At 43.2% G+C, this 19273-nt stretch overlaps 2 protein-coding genes across 8 annotated transcripts in view; both read left to right on the forward strand.

Moving 5' to 3' along the window:
• Nucleotides 1-3348, forward strand: part of mical2b (microtubule associated monooxygenase, calponin and LIM domain containing 2b) — a 38717-nt gene extending 35369 nt beyond the window's left edge. For all 7 annotated transcript variants that reach the window (XM_060060967.1, XM_060060966.1, XM_060060968.1 and 4 more), the window contains 5 exons: nt 16-105; nt 1033-1126; nt 1861-1972; nt 2382-2455; nt 2615-3348. In XM_060060967.1, coding sequence (XP_059916950.1) covers nt 16-105; nt 1033-1126; nt 1861-1972; nt 2382-2455; nt 2615-2871 — 627 coding nt within the window. In that variant the 3' untranslated portion in view covers nt 2872-3348. The remainder of the gene's footprint in view (nt 1-15; nt 106-1032; nt 1127-1860; nt 1973-2381; nt 2456-2614) is intronic.
• Nucleotides 3349-4249: 901 nt separating this feature from the next.
• On the forward strand, nt 4250-16885 carry parvaa (parvin, alpha a). The gene is made up of 13 exons (XM_060060982.1): nt 4250-4550; nt 7439-7528; nt 7654-7724; nt 7971-8073; nt 8497-8637; nt 9694-9809; nt 9981-10039; nt 11447-11466; nt 11587-11648; nt 11926-11994; nt 12678-12779; nt 15291-15363; nt 15824-16885. The coding sequence occupies exons 1-13, from the start codon at nt 4415-4417 to the stop codon at nt 15898-15900; spliced, it is 1119 nt and encodes a 372-aa protein (XP_059916965.1). The 5' UTR covers nt 4250-4414; the 3' UTR covers nt 15901-16885.
• The last annotated feature ends 2388 nt before the right edge of the window (nt 16886-19273 follow it).

The following is a 19273-nucleotide window of genomic DNA, read 5'->3' on the forward strand; positions in this document are numbered from 1 at the left end:
TCGTCCCTGTCTCAGGTGAGTTTGGAGAGACAGAGGAAGCAGCAGGAGAAGACTGTGGCCCAGCATGCCAAAAGAGAGCAGCTGAAGAGACTTCACAGAGCTCAGGTACGGTAACATAGCATCCATTACAAGAACTCTTCTATGGCCTCCAATAGATGAACGCATAGCATCTAACAAAGGTACTGTAATAAGCCAGCCTAGAGTCTGTGGGATTACTATCAGATACAAAGGTTGGAAGTATAGTATCCACAACAAGGGCTAAACTATTCAATACCTTACAATAATGTCCAATACAGGCGCTATACTACAATATCAATCCAGGTACTCTTCTATAGAAGTAGTAAGTGTACCCTGTGTTTCAGATCGTTTCGAACACATATTGAAAAAGAAAACTATTTTGAGTTGTAGGGAGGAGGGGGGAATTGTTGGTATCCTCCTTTACACGTTTTATTTTAAAGCTTGTGCCGTTGTTTTGTAGCCTTATATTGAGCAATCTTATCTTTAAAACGCACCAAAGATTGGCGTTATACTATCATTATATTAAGTCGGTGTCGAAGTGCCTTATAGCGGCATGAAAAGAGACACTTTAAATAGACCCTTTTTCATTTTCTGCAACTCATCAGACCAATGGAGTACTTTAGTACGAAAAAATTCCAGTATGGACCGGAATTTGTTGCAGGAACTGAGTTGGTGTTGCGGCCGGCCATTTTTTCTCAATAATTGAATGAAGATGTACTCTCATGTTTATTAAAAAAAACAGAGCATTACCATCAACAATACAGGATCTGTACTGTTCAGTTCTCTCAATGCTTAATGCTTAATGGGAATGGAAAATGCATGGAGTACTGATCTTTGAATGCAGGGCTGGAGTGGTACTATGATGCAGTGTTCTGTATTGTTCTCCAGTTATAAATCCTATTCTTTCATATACCAATCCTGAAAAACACCTGTTGCTTCGATGTGATTTACTGTTCATTTCATGTCTTTCTTTATCTAACCTCATATGCTTGTCCTTTGATGTCTGTTGCCCAGGCGATCCAGAGACACCTGGAGGAGGTGGGAGAGAGACAGAGAGTGGTGGAGGAGAGAGGAGTGACCCTAGAGAAGAGCCTTAGGGGAGAGACTGGTAAAGGACACAAATAGACGGCTTCACAAACACACATAAAGACATGCACGCACACAACTCCCAGATGGGAAACAAGGATTTGTATTTTTTATCTTTACTTTTTTCTATTTTATCTTTGAAGTTTAAGTCAACTTGGAAGGCGTGGTACACATGTGTGCATGTGCGTTGGTGCATGTGCGTGTATGCCCATATTAAAAAACATCTGTTACTCTTGGCTTCCATGCCTCCCTTCATTCCACTCTGCTCCTCCAAATCCCCCTTTCATGACTTCTTCCTCCTCAATCGTATCTTGCCAATCCCGCTCCTGTCCATTTCCCTCTTCCTCTTTCTTCCCAAACATCATTGCTCTCTAACTCATCCTCTTATTCTTGGCATCTCTCGCTTGCTCTTTTATGTACAAACGGTCTTCTTTGTCTTTTTTCTTTTTTCTTTTATTTTGATTCGTCGGCTGAGAATGAAGTAGTTTGAATTGGTAGCCCTCCCTTGTAACTGGCAGGGCATTATTCCCTAAGTTAATTGTGTCACAAAGTTGACCAAACACCAAAGTATGGTGTTTGGTCAACTAGCAGGCCGACATGTTCAAAGGTTCCCCAACAATAAGTGGCTCGGTGGGGGAACATTGAAATATGCGCTGCGAATGAACAGCGTGATCGTGGTTTTTCTAGACAGCGTTGAAAAAGTAGCGCCCTCCCTCTCACTCACGCTATCTCGCTTCCTCTTTTGTCGCTGCCCAGGGGAGACCCACCGGGCAGATGAAGAGACGGAGAACCAGCTCCACCAGTCCTGGTTCAACTTGGTGTTGGAGAAGAACCGACTGGCCCGCTACGAGTCTGAGCTCATGATCTTGTGAGTAACTCTCCACGTGACTTATTGCTAATTGTAATATTGCCTTTTCATCATGTTCAACAAAAGACAACAATACAGCAGACACAGACAACAAACAAATCATGACAAAGGATGTTAAAGTGCCTAGCAGCAGCTATATGAGACAGACCTAATAAATACCAGAGAGGAGTACTGGCTCAGGCTTTAGTATAGATGAGTGGTATGAGATGGTCTTAATAAATACCAGAGAGGAGAACTGGCTCAGGTTTTAGTATAGATGAGTGGTATGAGATGGTCTTAATAAATACCAGAGAGGAGAACTGGCTCAGGTTTTAGTATAGATGAGTGGTATGAGACAGACTTAATAAATACCAGAGGGCTCAGACTGGCTCAGGCTTTACAGCACATTGTTGTGTTTCCTGTACACCAGTGCTCAAGAGCTGGAGCTGCAGGACACACAGTGTCGCCTACAGCAGGATCTACGACGCAAGATGGCCATAGAAGGTACAACAAACACACACACGCACGCACACACGTGCCTCACAATTCTTCTCCCGAGTCCCCCAAACACAAAAACGTCTTCCAGAAAGAATGACCCACTCAGACACAGACAAACCCAGCCTTCGTTTGGTGGAGCGGCGCTCACATTGCATGTCCCTCCAGACACGACGAAGAGCGCGTCGGAGCTGCAGGGGGAGCAGGAGCTCCTGTCTGAGCTCATGAGGACGGTGGAGCGCCGGGACACCCTGGTCTCCCTCCTGGAGGAGCAGCGGCTCAGTGAGAGGGACGAGGACCGGGACCTGGAGAGCCTGTCCAGGGGCTACGAGCTCCACTGGAGCCCCGGCCAGAGCCTGGGCTGGTGGGACAACCTGGAGGGATCTGGGGTCGAGCCAGGCAGCCAGGGAGACACGCTGGGCTAGCCCAGGGGCCGGGGGTCGGCCATCGCTTCTATTTCGTTATCAAATAGAGTATTTCATGGTATGGATTGTATCAATGTTGTCATTTTACTCCTGCTGTGCCCTGCTACACCGTACCATGATGCATGTCATACTCCCACACACTGTGTTTTCGATCCGAGGTCTCTCCATAGAGAGGGAAGCAACACGACCTACTGCCGTGTAGAAGGGCAACTTTTCTATATGGGTCTTTATGAAGATACCTGCACTTTGAACAGCGTGCTCTCCGGTGCTGAGCACAGAGAACAAAGAATGTATGGAAGAATATAAGATGGCGGGTTGCCTCGAGCGGTATGAATAGACACTTATTTACCCAGGATCTTACTTGAGAAGGGCTTCAATAGTCAAAAAAGGTTAACATGTAGTTCGGTATGTATGTGATTTTATCGTAAAATAACTGTTTTATGTTAAAGAATTATTTAATAAAGTTTGAAATTAAAATCGTTGTTTTCTTTATAATATACCATTTGTATCTGAGTTTAGAGTTCATAAATTCTACAGTTAACAAGTAAGCTATTTCTCATATATTATCAGAAATTGCTTACTTGTTTAACATATAATTGTATTGATCTATATTATTAATAGGTAGATATATTTTATATATTGATAGATATACAGTATATATGTCAACATTATATATGTATGTATGCACAGTAGTAGGCTATGCATGTATATCCGACCTAGATAATGCCAGCAGTAGGTCTTAATGCCGCGTTTCCACTGCAGGGTGCGGAACGGATCGGATCGCAAAGGTGCGGTAGGGAGGGGGCGGTATAGCCCAGCTCAGTTCCGAGGTCGCGTTTCCACTGCCGACAGTACCCTTTGTGGTAGGCCGGATGTCTTCCTCCCCAAGAATGCAGACGAACGTCTCCACCTCCTTGTTCGCCCAAGCAAGCGTTTTACGCGACAAGTTAATTGTAAAGAATAATACCTCGAGGCTACTGTTCGTTTGTTTTTATCCCCGCGTCACCCGGAAGTGACGATTCTGTCGACCAATCAACGGAGGGGGGGTGTAGCTAGAATTTCACGGGACCCTTTCAGGCGTCTCGTCTCTCGTCCCCAACGGAGGAGTCCCGAGAACGGGGCCGGAACGGGTACGGCAAAGTCCGGGTCACGCCCACTTTTGGCGGTGGAAACGCGACCCGACCCGCACTTGTTTTATACTATTATTATAAAGTCCATCGTGGAGTTTCTTAAAAGTGGCCGGAATAATTTCCCCTTCAGAATTGAATAAATATTAGAAAATTAGAAATACCATGAAATCGTGTCCTAATGCTTTCTGCTCAGACCTCCTCCACTTTCCATAAACATTAGCCATACAGTCGCTCTCTAGTTTTCCTCTCCCTAGGGGAGGGACGGGAATGCAGCGAACAACGTTTCCAAATAACTGGAATTCCGTTTCCGCTTTAGGGAGTGGACATTGATTTCATTTCTTCGCCCCGCGGAAACTTTTTCTATTAATTCGCATAAAGTTTCTTCTTGCCATCGACTTGGATAAGTTGCACCGATGGCTTCGTCGCCTCAGAAGTCTCCGTCCTCTCCCAAGTCCCCGACACCTAAATCACCGTCTTCCAGAAAGAAAGATGATTCGTTCTTGGGAAAACTTGGAGGAACTCTGGCAAGAAGGAAAAAAGCTAAGGAAGGTAAACTATGTTTCACTAAACAATCCGGACGTGACATTGAACATTATTCAACATTTTTACTGTGCTCTGTAAAATAATCGACGGAGATGGGCAACAATATTAGTTATTTGTTATGAGTCTTACACATTGAGTGCCGTATGTCGTAATAACTATGATTCACTCGGTCTATTTTACTAAATAACTATTTATGATATAATATGGTTGACTAAAGTAGCCTATTGTTTATTTGATAACCTAAACTCAAACGGTAATGAACGCGTCACACTCGCATTTTTTGCGGTGCCGCGGGCTATGTTTCCATGTAGGGTATTGACTCCACTATAACTGCAATAACCGAGGGATGACATAATGGTAAACACAGGGCTTCTGGCTTGTAGTAGGATAGTTGTCGGTGAGTCTAGCATTTGTTCTCACGGAGAATGTGAAATGTTACTTTTTAAGTCTCCGATATGCAGAAATGTACAGCCAATCGTTTTTCATTGCTCATGGTAGGGGTTTGATGATTTGTAATGTAATATTTAAATGGACTGTAATCTTGTTTGACATAGTCATTATGACACAGTTTGTTCTTTGAATCTGAAAAAAAAATAACGAGGTATGTCCTTTTGTTGACCCCATTTTGATTAATGTCTATATAAATTGCTGTTGGACAATATGACATGGGCCTCTTGTGTAGGTTTTTATTGTGGAATGAATTGTTGTTGTCATTCCGGATGCTATTCACCAGCTGAGCCCAGTTTTATGTTTCCATATTTTTCCTCTCAAGCAGCGCATATACACCAAATCACATTACACCCACTTTTATCTTTTTCCTGTGGACTGTGTTCAACAGACAGCCAGCGCATGTGACATACACATCCACAACATCAAACACAAAGAGCAACATGCATAGTACCCAGACGCCTATGATTTAATGGGAACCCTTGGCTGGATCCCTTTTGTGTTTGCCATTAATTACATTTAGGTTCCCGGGGACGTTTATGACACAGGTGGCTACAGAGACAGTGTGGATAGAGGGAATAGAGGGCTGGGGGGTTGCTTAGGATAAGACTACCGATTGGCTTGGGAGTGAGAAATGGGAGATGGGTGGGGATGTGGAAGTGGAAGAAAAGGAGATGAAAGATGTAACGATGGGGGAGATGATGAAAGGAGGGAGGGAGGGGTGCTCATTTATCCATAGTACATCATGATGTCAGAGCCCATCGCGGGTCACACACGCACCCTCCCACGCACCACCGCACAAAGCAGCTGCCATTGCAGTAGCGTTGAAACCCACCATGAAGGGGGCAGGGATAAACCGTATGTTACGTTACGTTGTTACTGTCAAAATATTTATTTTACTACTCACTCATTGAACAGCATGGCGATTTTGATTCTAGTAATTGTTTGTTTAACAAAAACTGGTGCGTCGATTTGACACAATATCAAAGGCCTTAAATATTCCTAATATTAAAGTTAATACATAACTAGAATTCGACTCCCTCTTTCTGAAGAGTTGGATAAACTCCCCCTACCTCGACCGTTGGTGTACAACAAACTAGGTCTTAAAATGATGTTGGCCCCGGTATACTGCCAGGGGTACCGGCCTGCCAGCCCCCCCTCCGCCCCACCTCCGCCGCGGGCCCTGGGCCCTGTGGTGCAGCATGCAGTGTGGCACTGATCTCGCTCACCTGCCCAAGATCCGTTTCACAAAACAAACCTCCCAGAAATCTCACTGGGGAGCTTACAAACTATGGCAATGTGAGAAACACAAGGAAGAGGCAATGTCTCACACACACACACACACACACACACACAGGTACACAATGGTGTGTGTTCGTGTGTCAGTGTCATAGACCTCCTCAGCCTCCTCCTCCGTGCTTTGGTTTGTGTAATTAATCATGTACATTACAGGAGAATCTCAAACGTGTCTCACGACAGGTGGCGGTGGGGAGGAAGGCAAGGGGAGTTGACACCACCCCAGGTCGAAGGGGATATTGGATCTAACAGACTCCGTTAGTGGTGTTATTGTAGTGTGAAATTCTAGTTGATTTCTTTATTTTTTTATTTCACGGGGAAAGTACAGCACTGGGGCTCTGAATGTGTTTTAATGTTCTCTGTTCTCATGCACCCTCTGTGTGTGTGTGTGTGTGTGTGTGTGTGTGTGTGTGTGTGTGTGTGTGTGTGTGTGTGTGTGTGTGTGTGTGTGTGTGTGTGTGTGTGTGTGTGTGTGTGTGTGTGTGTGTGTGTGTGTGTGTGTGTGTGTGTCACACACAGACATGCACACTTATGGATGGTGTTGATTAGAAGGATGCTCTCCTGGGAGGTGAATTTGCGGTGATGTTCACACTAAGCTTTGTATAGAAGTGCAAGCTAACACAAGCTGATCCGACAAACCCCTGAAGCCTCTTCTGGGGGCTCCATGGACACGCACACAGTATAAATAGTATGCATGTATGTATTATATATGTGTATGTAAATGTTTTGTGCGTGCGTGTGAAGTGAAATGTATGTGCAGAGATGGAACGAATCAATGTGTCAGACTGGACGAGCAGAATGGCACCATAGGCTCTTTCAGACCCTGCCACATTGCGGCATGGAAAGGCAGAGCAACAAAACTGTCAAAACAAAACAGTTACAATTTGAAGAATGGGCGTTTTTAAATCCTAAAAGTTGCGTCTTTGGTTCTCGTTGAAACTGAAGGCCATGTGTGACATGCCACCTGATTATTATTTTTTTCATTATCAAAGTAGCCGCAGTGATCCCCTGTGGCCACATTATTCATAATATTGGAGCCATGGAGGGGGAACAGAAGCCGGGTGCAAACGATGTCATACCAAACTGATCATAATGCACATTCAGTGTCGGGCATGAAGTTAGTTTGACTCCTCCTTCTCCTTCTCTTCCAGTGTCCGAGCTTCAGGAGGAGGGGATAAACGCCATCAATCATCCTCTCAGCCCCTCCCACTATGAGCTGGATCCTGAGGACACAATGCTAGGTAGTACCAATCCACCGGCCAGTACTTCTATTCAAATCTCATCTGGTGGCTGAAACCTGTGCTCCGGTCTGGTTTTAACCCCCCATGTCTCATCCCCCCCCCCCCCCCCCCGAACCCCCCTTTAGAGGAGAATGAAGTGCGCACCATGGTGGACCCTAACTCCAAGAATGACCGCAAGCTACAGGAACTCATCAGGGTAAGTCTGACTTTTAGCAGGTAGGATTAAGGACCTAACTACCAGTTATTCTGCATTCATGAAAATGCTGATGCTGGAGTTGCTGTGACGTTAGTCCTTAGTTCCTGACCAAGTGATGATGTTAATGGTTCAAAATTCATGTTCACAAAAAATGAAAATGGAATAAAAAACGAATGGGTCTTCTTGACACATCTTGTGTAAAGCTGTTCTAACTTCTGACTGTGGTGTTTGTACTTTTGCGTCCAGGTATTGATCGACTGGATCAATGACGTACTAGTGGGAGAGAGGATCATCGTTAAGGACCTGGCGGAGGACCTGTACGATGGACAGGTCCTGCAGAAACTCTTCGGTAAGAAACACAGAGACAACATCTGGTAGTGTTCGACTGCGGCGGCACTTCTCCTCAGCGGGAGATGGCGAGTGTGTAACGGAGTAACAGTTTCACCCACTGTCGTCCTCACTCCTGATACCAACACTGTGTAAGGGAGTAACAGTTTCACCCACTGTAGTCCTCACTCCTGATACCAACACTGTGTAACGGAGTAACAGTTTCACCCACTGTCGTCCTAACTCCTGATACCAACACTGTGTAAGGGAGTAACGGGTGTCATCCACTGTAATCCTCTCTCCTGATGTAACCGTGTGTAACGAAGAAACGGGTGTCACCTGATGCTATCCGGCTCGCCATTCAGAGCGTTGGTTTTCTGTCTCAAACGCTGTCTGCTCGTGTACATTTTTTTTAAACTTTTTTTTTTTGTCTGTTGGTCCACAGAGAAGCTGGAGGGCGAGAAGCTGAACGTGGCGGAGGTTACGCAGTCGGAGATCGCCCAGAAACAGAAACTCCAGACAGTTCTGGAACGCATCAACGACTCCATCAAGGTGTCTACCCGTAGCATCCGCTGGAATGTTGACTGTAAGACCACCCCCCCATTGCTTACACTTTAATAGACTAGCCTGCTAGACCTTAAAACTACTTTACTACCTTGATCCAGGTATGCCAAGGCCTTCCAGCAGGGGCATAAAGTATTGGAGTAAAATGTTAAGTTTCTATCTTGTGTGGGTACCTGAGCCAGGTAAACTCTAAGCTCAACATACAAATAACTCAAATGATTGGCAGACATAAAAAAAAAGGGTTAATAAATGAACGTCATTGAATTTATTGTGGAAGCCCGATGCTGGAAAGTAAAATATGAAAGACTTGTACTTTCTTTTTACCATTAGAAATTCCCCCTTATTTAAAAGCCTCTTTGAAAATGGAATTCAAGCAATGAATCCCTTCACAAAAGTGAAAGGACTCTGAGGGCTGAGAATAGCATGGCATGTAATTCATTTTGCAAAACATTCTAATCAATACACTTTTTTGCTTCTTTTCGCTCAGCCCTACCTTGGTCAAAGCCTTATCTGCCTGCTTTCACCCTCATGTTGCTCACTCAGGTTCCCACTGACCATCCAATAGGCTTCTTTTTAGTCCACTCTGTTAATTTGAAGTTACCAGTGGGCACAATCAAAGGCAGGCTTTGGCCACTTAATTGATCCTTGTTGTTTTGCCTCCTGTGGTTCTAATATGTCATATTTCTGCCTAAATAGCAAACTTCGCTCCGATGTAGACCGCTCCATCGTAATTCTTCTTTCATTACTCAACCATACACACGCGCACGTGCACAAATGCACATACTCACACACACACACACATTCTTGGCAGGACTACATAGCAGGGTTTGCTGCGTGCATTCATCTTTATCATGCGTATGCGTACTATATATATATAATATATAATATATATATATATAACTATGGAAAATAATTCATATTATACAGCCACATTAAAAGCCACGGCTTTATTTTTGAAGGCCGTCTTTTTAAAAGGCATACAACTAATATGAAGGTCCCATGTCTCGACTGGAAGACCTTCTAGGTTCAACAAAAGACTCGCAACTGAAAAGCCTTTAATATAAGCCTTCCACCACAGCGGTCCACGCCAAGAGCATTGTTGCCATCCTGCACCTGCTGGTGGCGCTGTCCCAACACTTCCGTGCTCCAATCCGATTGCCCGACCATGTCTCCATTCAAGTAGTGGTCGTCCAGGTGGGTTTGGCATGTTCCCTGGAATGTGTCTTTGAGTGTGTGTGTGTATTATTATTATTATTATGATGATGATGATGATGATGATGATGATGATGATGATGATGATGATGATGATGATGATGATGACAATCATGTCCAACACATTTTATTTTATTGGCTGCTTTTCCACAGAAAAGAGAGGGCATTCTTCAGTCCCGGCAGATTCAAGAGGAAATCACTGGAAACACAGAGTAAGTCAGCCAGCTGTTCATACATCGCTGGCACTATGAATGGACATTCATTTATTACGTTAATTTGGTTGCATCGCTATCTATTATACTGGATGACATGAAAATGCCAATACTCCGATGGATCACTCAAATGTTGAATACCCTGCCTACCTACAACTGACATCCATTATGGTCAACACATTTTTCCTCTGCCTTGTGGAACAACTAGTGCAATAATGAATGACCAGCAATTGTGTAAGAAGAAGGGGTCTGGAGGCACACTTGCCAAGTGGAAGCATTAGACAATTAAAGGAACACACACACACACACACACACACACACACACACACACACACACACACACACACACACACACACACACACACACACACACACACACACACACACACACACACACACACACACACACACACACACACACACACACACACACCTTTCGCTTTGCGGCGGTCCTGCAGGCTGACAGCAGCAGCTGTGCAGATAAACCCAGGCCAAAGCGCACACACACATACCCAATCACACACATTTTGTCATGGTAGATAGACATGCCATGTTAATAATTCAAACACACACACACACTGTCACACTGGCAAATCAGCTGTTACCACACCATCAAGGCCTCTGCCCAGACGTGCCTGCTTCTGCCATCACAGATTACACGTGTGTGTGTGTGTGTGTGTGTGTGTGTGTGTGTGTGTGTGTGTGTGTGTGTGTGTGTGTGTGTGTGTGTGTGTGTGTGTGTGTGTGTGGGGGGCTCTTGCCATGTCTTGCTGGCCTGTTCATTGTGATATCCCTTCCTCTGGGCCACTTACAGCCCAACATTCCCTACACTCCAAGCCACCTGAGCAGCCCTCACCTCGCCCCAGACCATAATATCCCAGCATAATCCAACAACAACAATGCAAAGAATGGGCTGCCTTTTCCCGCCAAGTGAAACCTATACAGACATTACGCAAACATGCAATCTTCTCACAACAAAGTCATGCTGAGCAGTTTTCAATTTGTTGAGATGATGGCAACAGGCTACTACTACCATAGGCAGCCTGACCGCCAGTCTGAGGACAACAGTATAATGCCATATGTGATGCCCCATATATCTCTGTGGTTTTCCACGTGGGCAATACACAAGACACTGCCCTCTGTGGTAGCTGACATGAGGGGGTCCCCGGACAGACCCATCGTCCACCTCATTCCTCTGAAGGTGCTGCTCATTCCCAGCATTCCTCTGCGGTTGAATTGGAGGCGTTTCACTTCAGGAGGAACAGAAATCAAAGAGTGGGATATTGTACATAAGTGCAAACGGGCCCTTTGCATTTGATTTGGCTGATGTATTGTCTCGCTCCCCCCCCCCCCCCCCCCCCCCATCTCTGCCATGTTTCTTCTCTTGATGGATGTCTTCTGTCCCAGGGCTTTCTCTGGAAGACATGGTATGTTTTGTTTGCTTTGTTTTATTTAAAAGGACACTGTATGCCTCCATCAATATACATTATTTTATTTTCTATTTTTTTAATGCATTTTTTTGACCAAATGTTCTCATGTGTCTTTAGAACGGGATGCTTTTGACACCTTGTTCGACCACGCTCCAGATAAGCTGAATGTTGTCAAAAAGGTAATAAGTTCTCCCCTAAACAATCTCCCTTTGTTTGTTGTATTTTTTAAATTTGCGTGATGCTGCCAATTTCCGTGGTTCTGTGCAAAACCCAATGGAGCTTATTCACCTAGCAGCCATCGTCCATATTCAGTCCCCCCCCCCCCTCCCCTTGCCCCTCTAGCATTTAGAACCAAGATGGCCGCTAGGTTAATAAGGCAGATCAATAAATCAAACTCTTTTTAATTAAGGAGGAGTATTTCAGCCTTGGTGACTGACTGTTCTTTGTGGTCCTCAGACTTTGATCACATTCGTGAACAAACACCTGAACAAACTGAACCTTGAGGTGTCTGAACTGGACACACAGGTATACACACACACACACACACACACACACACACACACACACACACACACACACACACACACACACACACACACACACACACACACACACACACACACACACACACACACACACACACACACACACACTGTTATTCATAAAGAGAGTGACTGTGATTCATTGAGTGGTGGGGTTTATGGTTTATCTCTAAAGTGCCTTGACGACAAATATTTGAATATGTGGTGTAGGCCTTGCAAGCATTTCATTTTTGGTTGCAATAAAATCACAAAAATACTTAAGGAGTGACGATGGATTACTATTAGTCGTGATTTATAAAGTATAAAATATTATTTTATAAAATTTATAAATAACTCTAGACATGGACCTTGTATGTTTTGATTTCATAAGTACCCAAATAAGGACTTCCATCGGTCCACAGTGATTTATATTTGTGGAAAATGACTGTGGTCCCCATCAGTCATCATCTCAGATGTCTATATTTCATTGATATTCTCTAATGGAATCGCTACGTTTGCTTCCTGTTACTGATTACCTTTGCTAGCACCAAGCTTTGACTCTGTGGCCTCCTATTTGATGATACAACTAACAAGCGCTGTGTTCCTGTCACTTGCCTATCCCCCCCATCTGTGAGTCATAAAGGGAGTCTAGGGCCTCTTTGTACTGACCAGCGAACGCCTTTATAGTTTGCAGATGGTGTTTACCTGGTCTTGCTGATGGGGCTCCTGGAGGGGTATTTTGTGCCTCTCTACAACTTCTTCCTCACTCCGGAGAACTTTGACCAAAAGGTACAGCTAGACTGCTTTCTGACCTCAATTCCATGATTAGTGTTTTGTATTACAGTCTTCTGTGAGGACTTCTGCCATTTTTTAATGTTTCCACTTAAAGGATAGCTGAAACTGTCAGGTCAGAGACATCTAACATGAAATTAATCTGTGGCAAACCTTAACGGACACAAAACATTATTTCCAAATGTCTCTGACATTTCATGTCAATGAAATGTGGTAGGGAGACACATTTCATGTCTCCCTACCGTTCTCTAATACAGAACATTCAAATCGCCACGGCCTCTGTACCTCTCACCTTGAAAACCATGACAATGACTGTGGGAACCTCAGTGTATAGACAATACCGGCGCCTTGTTCACCGGGACCTGATGGACACGGGATCGCAACCTGTCTCTGCCACCGATTCCCCTCCTTAAGAAATGCCTCCGTAAATCTAGGCCTGATAAATAGCATCCCTTGTCCCCTTGGACTCCATTCAGCGCTCGAGCATCTTTTCAGCCACTCCAGCGGGCTCTGTTGTACCGCGGTATTCTGGACAGGCGATCCACGCAGACACCTCCGTAGCCTTGTGTTTGGTTGCCAGCCAACATGCCCTGCCAAGCCGCGCAGCCGAATGGGCATCACTGCTACAGTGCGCACAAATCAACTCTCAAGAGCACACACACACACACACACACACACACACACACACACACACACACACACACACACACACACACACACACACACACACACAGAGATAGTCTCCGCCTGGAAGAAAAGGCACCAGCCCCAAAGCATCTGTAATCTCCTATTGCACAGGGAACGCTGAGTGGCTAGGGGGGCTTAGAGAGAGAGAGAGTGTGTGTGTGTGATCATAGTGTCGTTGGTGGTTGATGCCTTGGTTAGTAGATCCGTACCACAGCTGAATGTCCTTCTCTCTCCTTCTCTCCACCACTGTGTTGGATAACCACATATATGACATGAGCCCTGATAAACCCTGTGTGATGACTACTTCCTGTGGGGGAGGAACACAATTATGTGTCTGTCCACACAGATGAGTGGAAAGATGGGCTCTGTTTGATCTCATGTCTCCAGCGCTGACATTTTCGAGGTTTATTTTATTCTATTTTCTGATTGGTCGCAAGTCCAGTATAAAGAGATCTTCTCAGAAATAGGTGGTTTTAAAAATGTACATGTGCACAGATGGTTCAGACAGTTTCACAGGTCTATCTAGATGTTTTATTATATTTTATTGCTTCCTCCCCCCCCCCCGGTATATCAACATACTGTAATTGTATGACCTCTTACATTCTCCAAACACGTCTATGGTACGTTGCTGAACTCTGTAGTACTCCACCTTCTGTCTTGCCTGCCTTATTCAAGCGGCTGCCATGACCGCCTGTTAATGAAGCACAGGCAGAAGAGACTAATGCGAAATAAGCGAGTACATCTCTGGCCTAATGGCCTCTGGTTAGTACGCAGTGGTGGGATGCAGCCAATGGGAAGAAAAAGACAATGCATCTTTCCTTGTTTGGTTGTTAGATCGTCTTCACATTATGTCTTTCGCAGGGTCATGGTTGATTTTATATGATATAATTATTATTATATGGAAAGTTATTAAGGGTTGAATTTAATAAGTTGAATGAGTTTTGGCAATAGAGTAGTTTTTACAACAACACTATTCAAGTCAATTTCCAAAATATGGATTTTTATGCATTTGATACTTTCTAACAAACTTTCTGATAATCCCTGTTAACCAGCCACATGGATACAACTGGCAGATTAGAAAGAATACATTGATATTCTCTTAAATCGGGAGAACTGTAGGAGAGTGTTGCCTCAAGGTGACTAGCAAGGCAAGTATGGTGCAGTGATATAAATCGAATGATTAATGAAGACTGAGTTTTGTGCAGCTGCTATAGGCTTAGGCCTCCTGTGTCGAACAAGGCCCCCTCTGTTTGCCCACAGAGGAAGCTGAGGTTGAGGATTGAGCTGACCTCCAGTTTATTGTGGGTTTTATCGACCCACTTTCCACAGTCTCTTATCACCGTCGTCGTGGTAATTGTGTGTGTTTGCGTGCGCGCGTGCTCACCTGTCCACCTGGCTACCCTAAGCCTCTGTGTACACATGTGTGCTGTGTTTATTTTGTGCATTCACTCACCTTTTGTTTGCAGGTTTGTGTTTGTGCATGTTAAATATCTGAATGCCAAATGTTGCCTTTCAGTATTTACATTTCGGAAAGAACGATTATTAGTGTTACGATTTGGATGTATAAATCAATTTAGGCTACCTTTAATCATCTCGACCTTCTGGAAATGCTTTTTGGCACCAGATGCATCGATGAATTATGAACATTTGAGTCTATTTCAATGTTTCTCTTAAACCACAATGTACTTGGTAAAATCTCAAAGATTGAGTGGGAGCTGATGGAAGAAGACCGTCAGCTCATGGGACGTAAATTAACCTTTTACATTAGGATTGACAAGCTAGTGAACGTTTTTGTTTTTAATCCTGCTCCATCTCTCGCAGGTCCACAATGTGTCCTTCTCCTTCGAGCTGATGCAGGATGGAGGGCTGGAGAGGCCCAAACCCAGGCCAGAGGGTAGGGCTCGTCTGCTTAAAACATCCCTTTCCTTTCTGCACTTCATGCAATCTCTGCCTACAGTTGATTAATCATTCACGGGGACTGCAAAGACTTGCGGATGTGCATGGAAGTTTGGTAGTCGGGGAAAGTACAAGTCGAGATGCTCTTTCAAAACTGGTGAGAAGAGGTTTTTCTGCCAAGTATGGATTGGTGGACGAGATGAGGATTCCCAAACACGGTGACGGCATCTCAGAACTCAAATTTGTTGTGTTTAGCAACTAAAAAAGCAGATTGGCTCAGATATAAGCCCCAAAGCAGCAGTAGTTCCCAGATCATGTGTCTCTGCCTCTGCCCCTGTTAAGCCTATCTTAATATGGAAATATTGTATAATACAGTGATGTTTTGTTTAACCAGGGATTAGTACCAATACATTTTTCCTTTTGTTACTGTAATTGCAACATGTTTTCCCTCCCTCCAGACATCGTGAACTGTGACCTAAAGTCCACCCTGCGTGTGCTCTACAACCTCTTCACCCGCTACAGGAACGTTGAGTGACCGGCTTCTGTTGCTGGAGGTAATCCCTTTACAGCGGGCCTCCCCATCAGTACATTTGGTCATCTTGTTTATTTTCCATTGACTTTCTCCCTCCGAAGAAAATATATTTTCCAAAATATTGCTCCCGTATACCACATTTCACTTTACCGTATTCTCTTGCTTATTGCACATTTCCACACTGCTCAACAGACCTGTAAAGTCTGTAGTAGACATATGACCCATTAGGTGAAGCAATGTTATTTTTACACGCATAAAGCATTGTATCTTTAGTATCCTGTTGCCATGCCATCCCTAGATTTCGGTTACGCCATTTGGACAATTTTGGTGGGAGACGCTTGCTTCTTTTTTCCTTCTAAGATGTATTTATTGTACATTAGCATCCACCATGTTATGGTGTCTTTGCTTAGCTGAACTGTAAAAGTGTGACCAAAGCTTTGTTATAAGAAATCTATTTTTCTCTATTTGTTTTTATAATGCATTAACCACTGGCCTGATTTAACATCCTAGTTCGTCCCAGTAGATGTTGAATCAGTTCTGCCGGCTGAAACTATAACACTCACCTGACCGGTTTCATGGAGCACGTTAACCAGGCTATGCAGTACTGGGCGTGGACATGACTAGCTTGCTCTCACACACATTGCGTTAGTAAGGCAAGAAAAATACATGTTTAAAAGATAAGATAAGATAAAAGATAAGTTGGTAAGATAATTAAAGTTGTATTGTTTCTGAGAAAAGGGATCAAGTTGTGATTATGGTCACCCCCCTTATTGATGGTTTAAAGAGAAAACTGAAATAAATCTTAGTTTTATGCTCCTGCTGAATGGACCTTTCAAATATTTTTGGATAACATAGGCCTTAATACATGCAAACAAAACCCTAAGTATATAGCGATGAATATAGCTGCCCACAAATTGTTTGTTCCTGTCTATTGAAGGTTTGTCATAAATGTAGTGTGCATCATTCAATAAACCACTCATTCTCTGAATGTTTCTCATTCATTCTCTCCAAAATAAACGGTACTACATTCAGTATGAGGTTTTATTGTTGGCAAATTCCATACAAGGGACATTTTTGATAAGTGTTATGGACAAAAGGCTGTGTTTCTTTTATTCATTTTACCCTGGTTTTGTGTTGAACACTCTCGGGCAATTTGATTTAAACACACTTCAGAGAGAGTGTGTGAAATGCAATTCTTCCATTGAAGAATTCCATGAAGTTGTAATTTGACATGATATAAATATATAATTGTTGACAATATAAATAAACGAGTTAATATGTCACAATAAGAAATGTATTAAATTAATTCTGAATGCATCATCCAAAAGGAATTTAAAATGCTTTTCATATTACGTATCAAGCATGGATTACATTTTATATCCATAATCATAATTTTGTTTTGTTTTGATAACTCATTCATAATTTCACCCTTGGATGGATGAAGTTGCTTCATGTATCCCCTTGACATGCTAATCTGATGCTTACTGTTGAAAGTTTGTCAGGGAATATTAAGTGATGACATAAAGAGATTCCATTAGAGAAAAGGTGGAATTGCTGAATACCGATCACTCTCACTTTCCTGATGAATGAACAGTTTCCCCTTGGGTTAGAGGCTATTCCCTTAAATGAATGAACATAAAAACAGGGTATTTTGCCCTTGCTCCTAACAGCTAAATTAATAACCTTGAGTGGGAGCAGCAAGAGGTCTGGTTCAGCGGCTGAGGATGTCAGTGTTACACCAAAGAACTGTCTCTGTTTGCTCTGTGGCGTTTGACCAGTAAGTTAATTAGTATATATGCGCACAAAAGAAAATTAAAAGAATTATGGCTCAACCTCCCTCGCCTTCCCCCTTCTGGCTTGATCGTCTCTGAGATAAAGTCTCCGGGACGCAGAAGACCAACCCCTATCTTACCTGCTATCTTTCTCCTCTGTATGGGTCCTCACACTCTCCAACTGTCAAATAAATGTCACAGATGCCATATGGAATCGTGGCCAGGTCCTATTCTCTCCAATAGTGTTGATAAAACAGCCCCCACATTCAACTCTGTCTCCCTCTTTTTATATTCCTGATTCAGATTCAAAGGGATTTATTGGCAGAATGAAAAAGGTTAAATTCGAGGACACCCTGAATTGAATATGATAACGTTGTGGTCTGGTGCTCAGCAGTTTGAGTTCTGGTAGTTGGGGTGCAGGATGGAGAGTGCAGTCCAAGCTTATTAGAGAGCGAAGTAAGAGAACAGACTGCTACTGCTGTCTCTGCTGGTATGACCCAATGTGTCTGTGGTCCAGCGTCGTCTTTCATCCATTAGCTGAAGGTTTATGTGGTTCAAATTTTGCATAACTGCTTTTTAATCATATATAATTATAATTTCAATAATGGTCATTTAGTCATTTAATTGAGCCTTTATCGCTTGACAATGTCACATTTGGTTTGCAATGCAATGTGTTTGATTTCATTCTTCATGTACAAATGAACACTGAAATAACAAATGTTTTACATAGTACATCTAAGATGTACTATGTAATTAATATCATTTCCTTAACAAGCACTTGTTTCCCAACTCCTATTCCTCTGCCCTCAGTCCTGTTGTTTCTTACTGGAACCTTGCTGATGCAGCTCTTGCTTGTGTCAATGTCTTTGTAGTTACTAGCATGATGTTTTATTGTAAACTTGAATAGTGACTTGCTGCTTCCCTTGGAATTGGTCCAGTCTGCTTTGTGATTTCTTTTGTGTTCTGTCGTCGTCCTGATACTCAGAGTCTAATCTAAACCATGTTTCTCATGCTCATCTGTTTCCCTGCTTAGCTGGCATACAAGAACAGGGAGCTGTAGTTCATATATATATATATGGACATTATGCATAGCAGAACTTTACTTAATAACGTATCAGGACTCACACAAAAGTATGATAAAAATACGTCAAAGCCCATAATAATGTAGATGTGTTGCATCAGAGAGTATTTGGGCAAATAAAGGCCTCTAAATAAAAAAATATTTTCACTCCACATCTAGTTACATTTTAGTTTGATGTAGGAATGTTGTTTTTTCCTTCTAGTAATATTAGAGATCCTTCCTACTTGTTGCATTTTTTAAATCTATTCAACTGCAAAAGCAGTGGTCAGGGGCAACTGTTTTACCCCACAAAATAAACAAAAACATACCTTTAACAGACAAAAACAAGCGGCAAGCCAGTAACCTCTGACCTCTTTTGTAAAGCTGTGTGTCTTCGTGTGTTAGTGATGTTAACAACAAATATATATAATACAAACAATTCTGTAATGCTGACCCATTTAATGTACATGGAATGGAGCACAAAATCTCTCTCACTCTCTCTCCACCTCACTAACATACACGAACACATACACATGTCCACACT

This window comes from Gadus macrocephalus, chromosome 9, assembly GCF_031168955.1.
Source record: "Gadus macrocephalus chromosome 9, ASM3116895v1".
In the NCBI taxonomy this organism is placed as follows: Eukaryota; Metazoa; Chordata; class Actinopteri; order Gadiformes; family Gadidae; genus Gadus; species Gadus macrocephalus.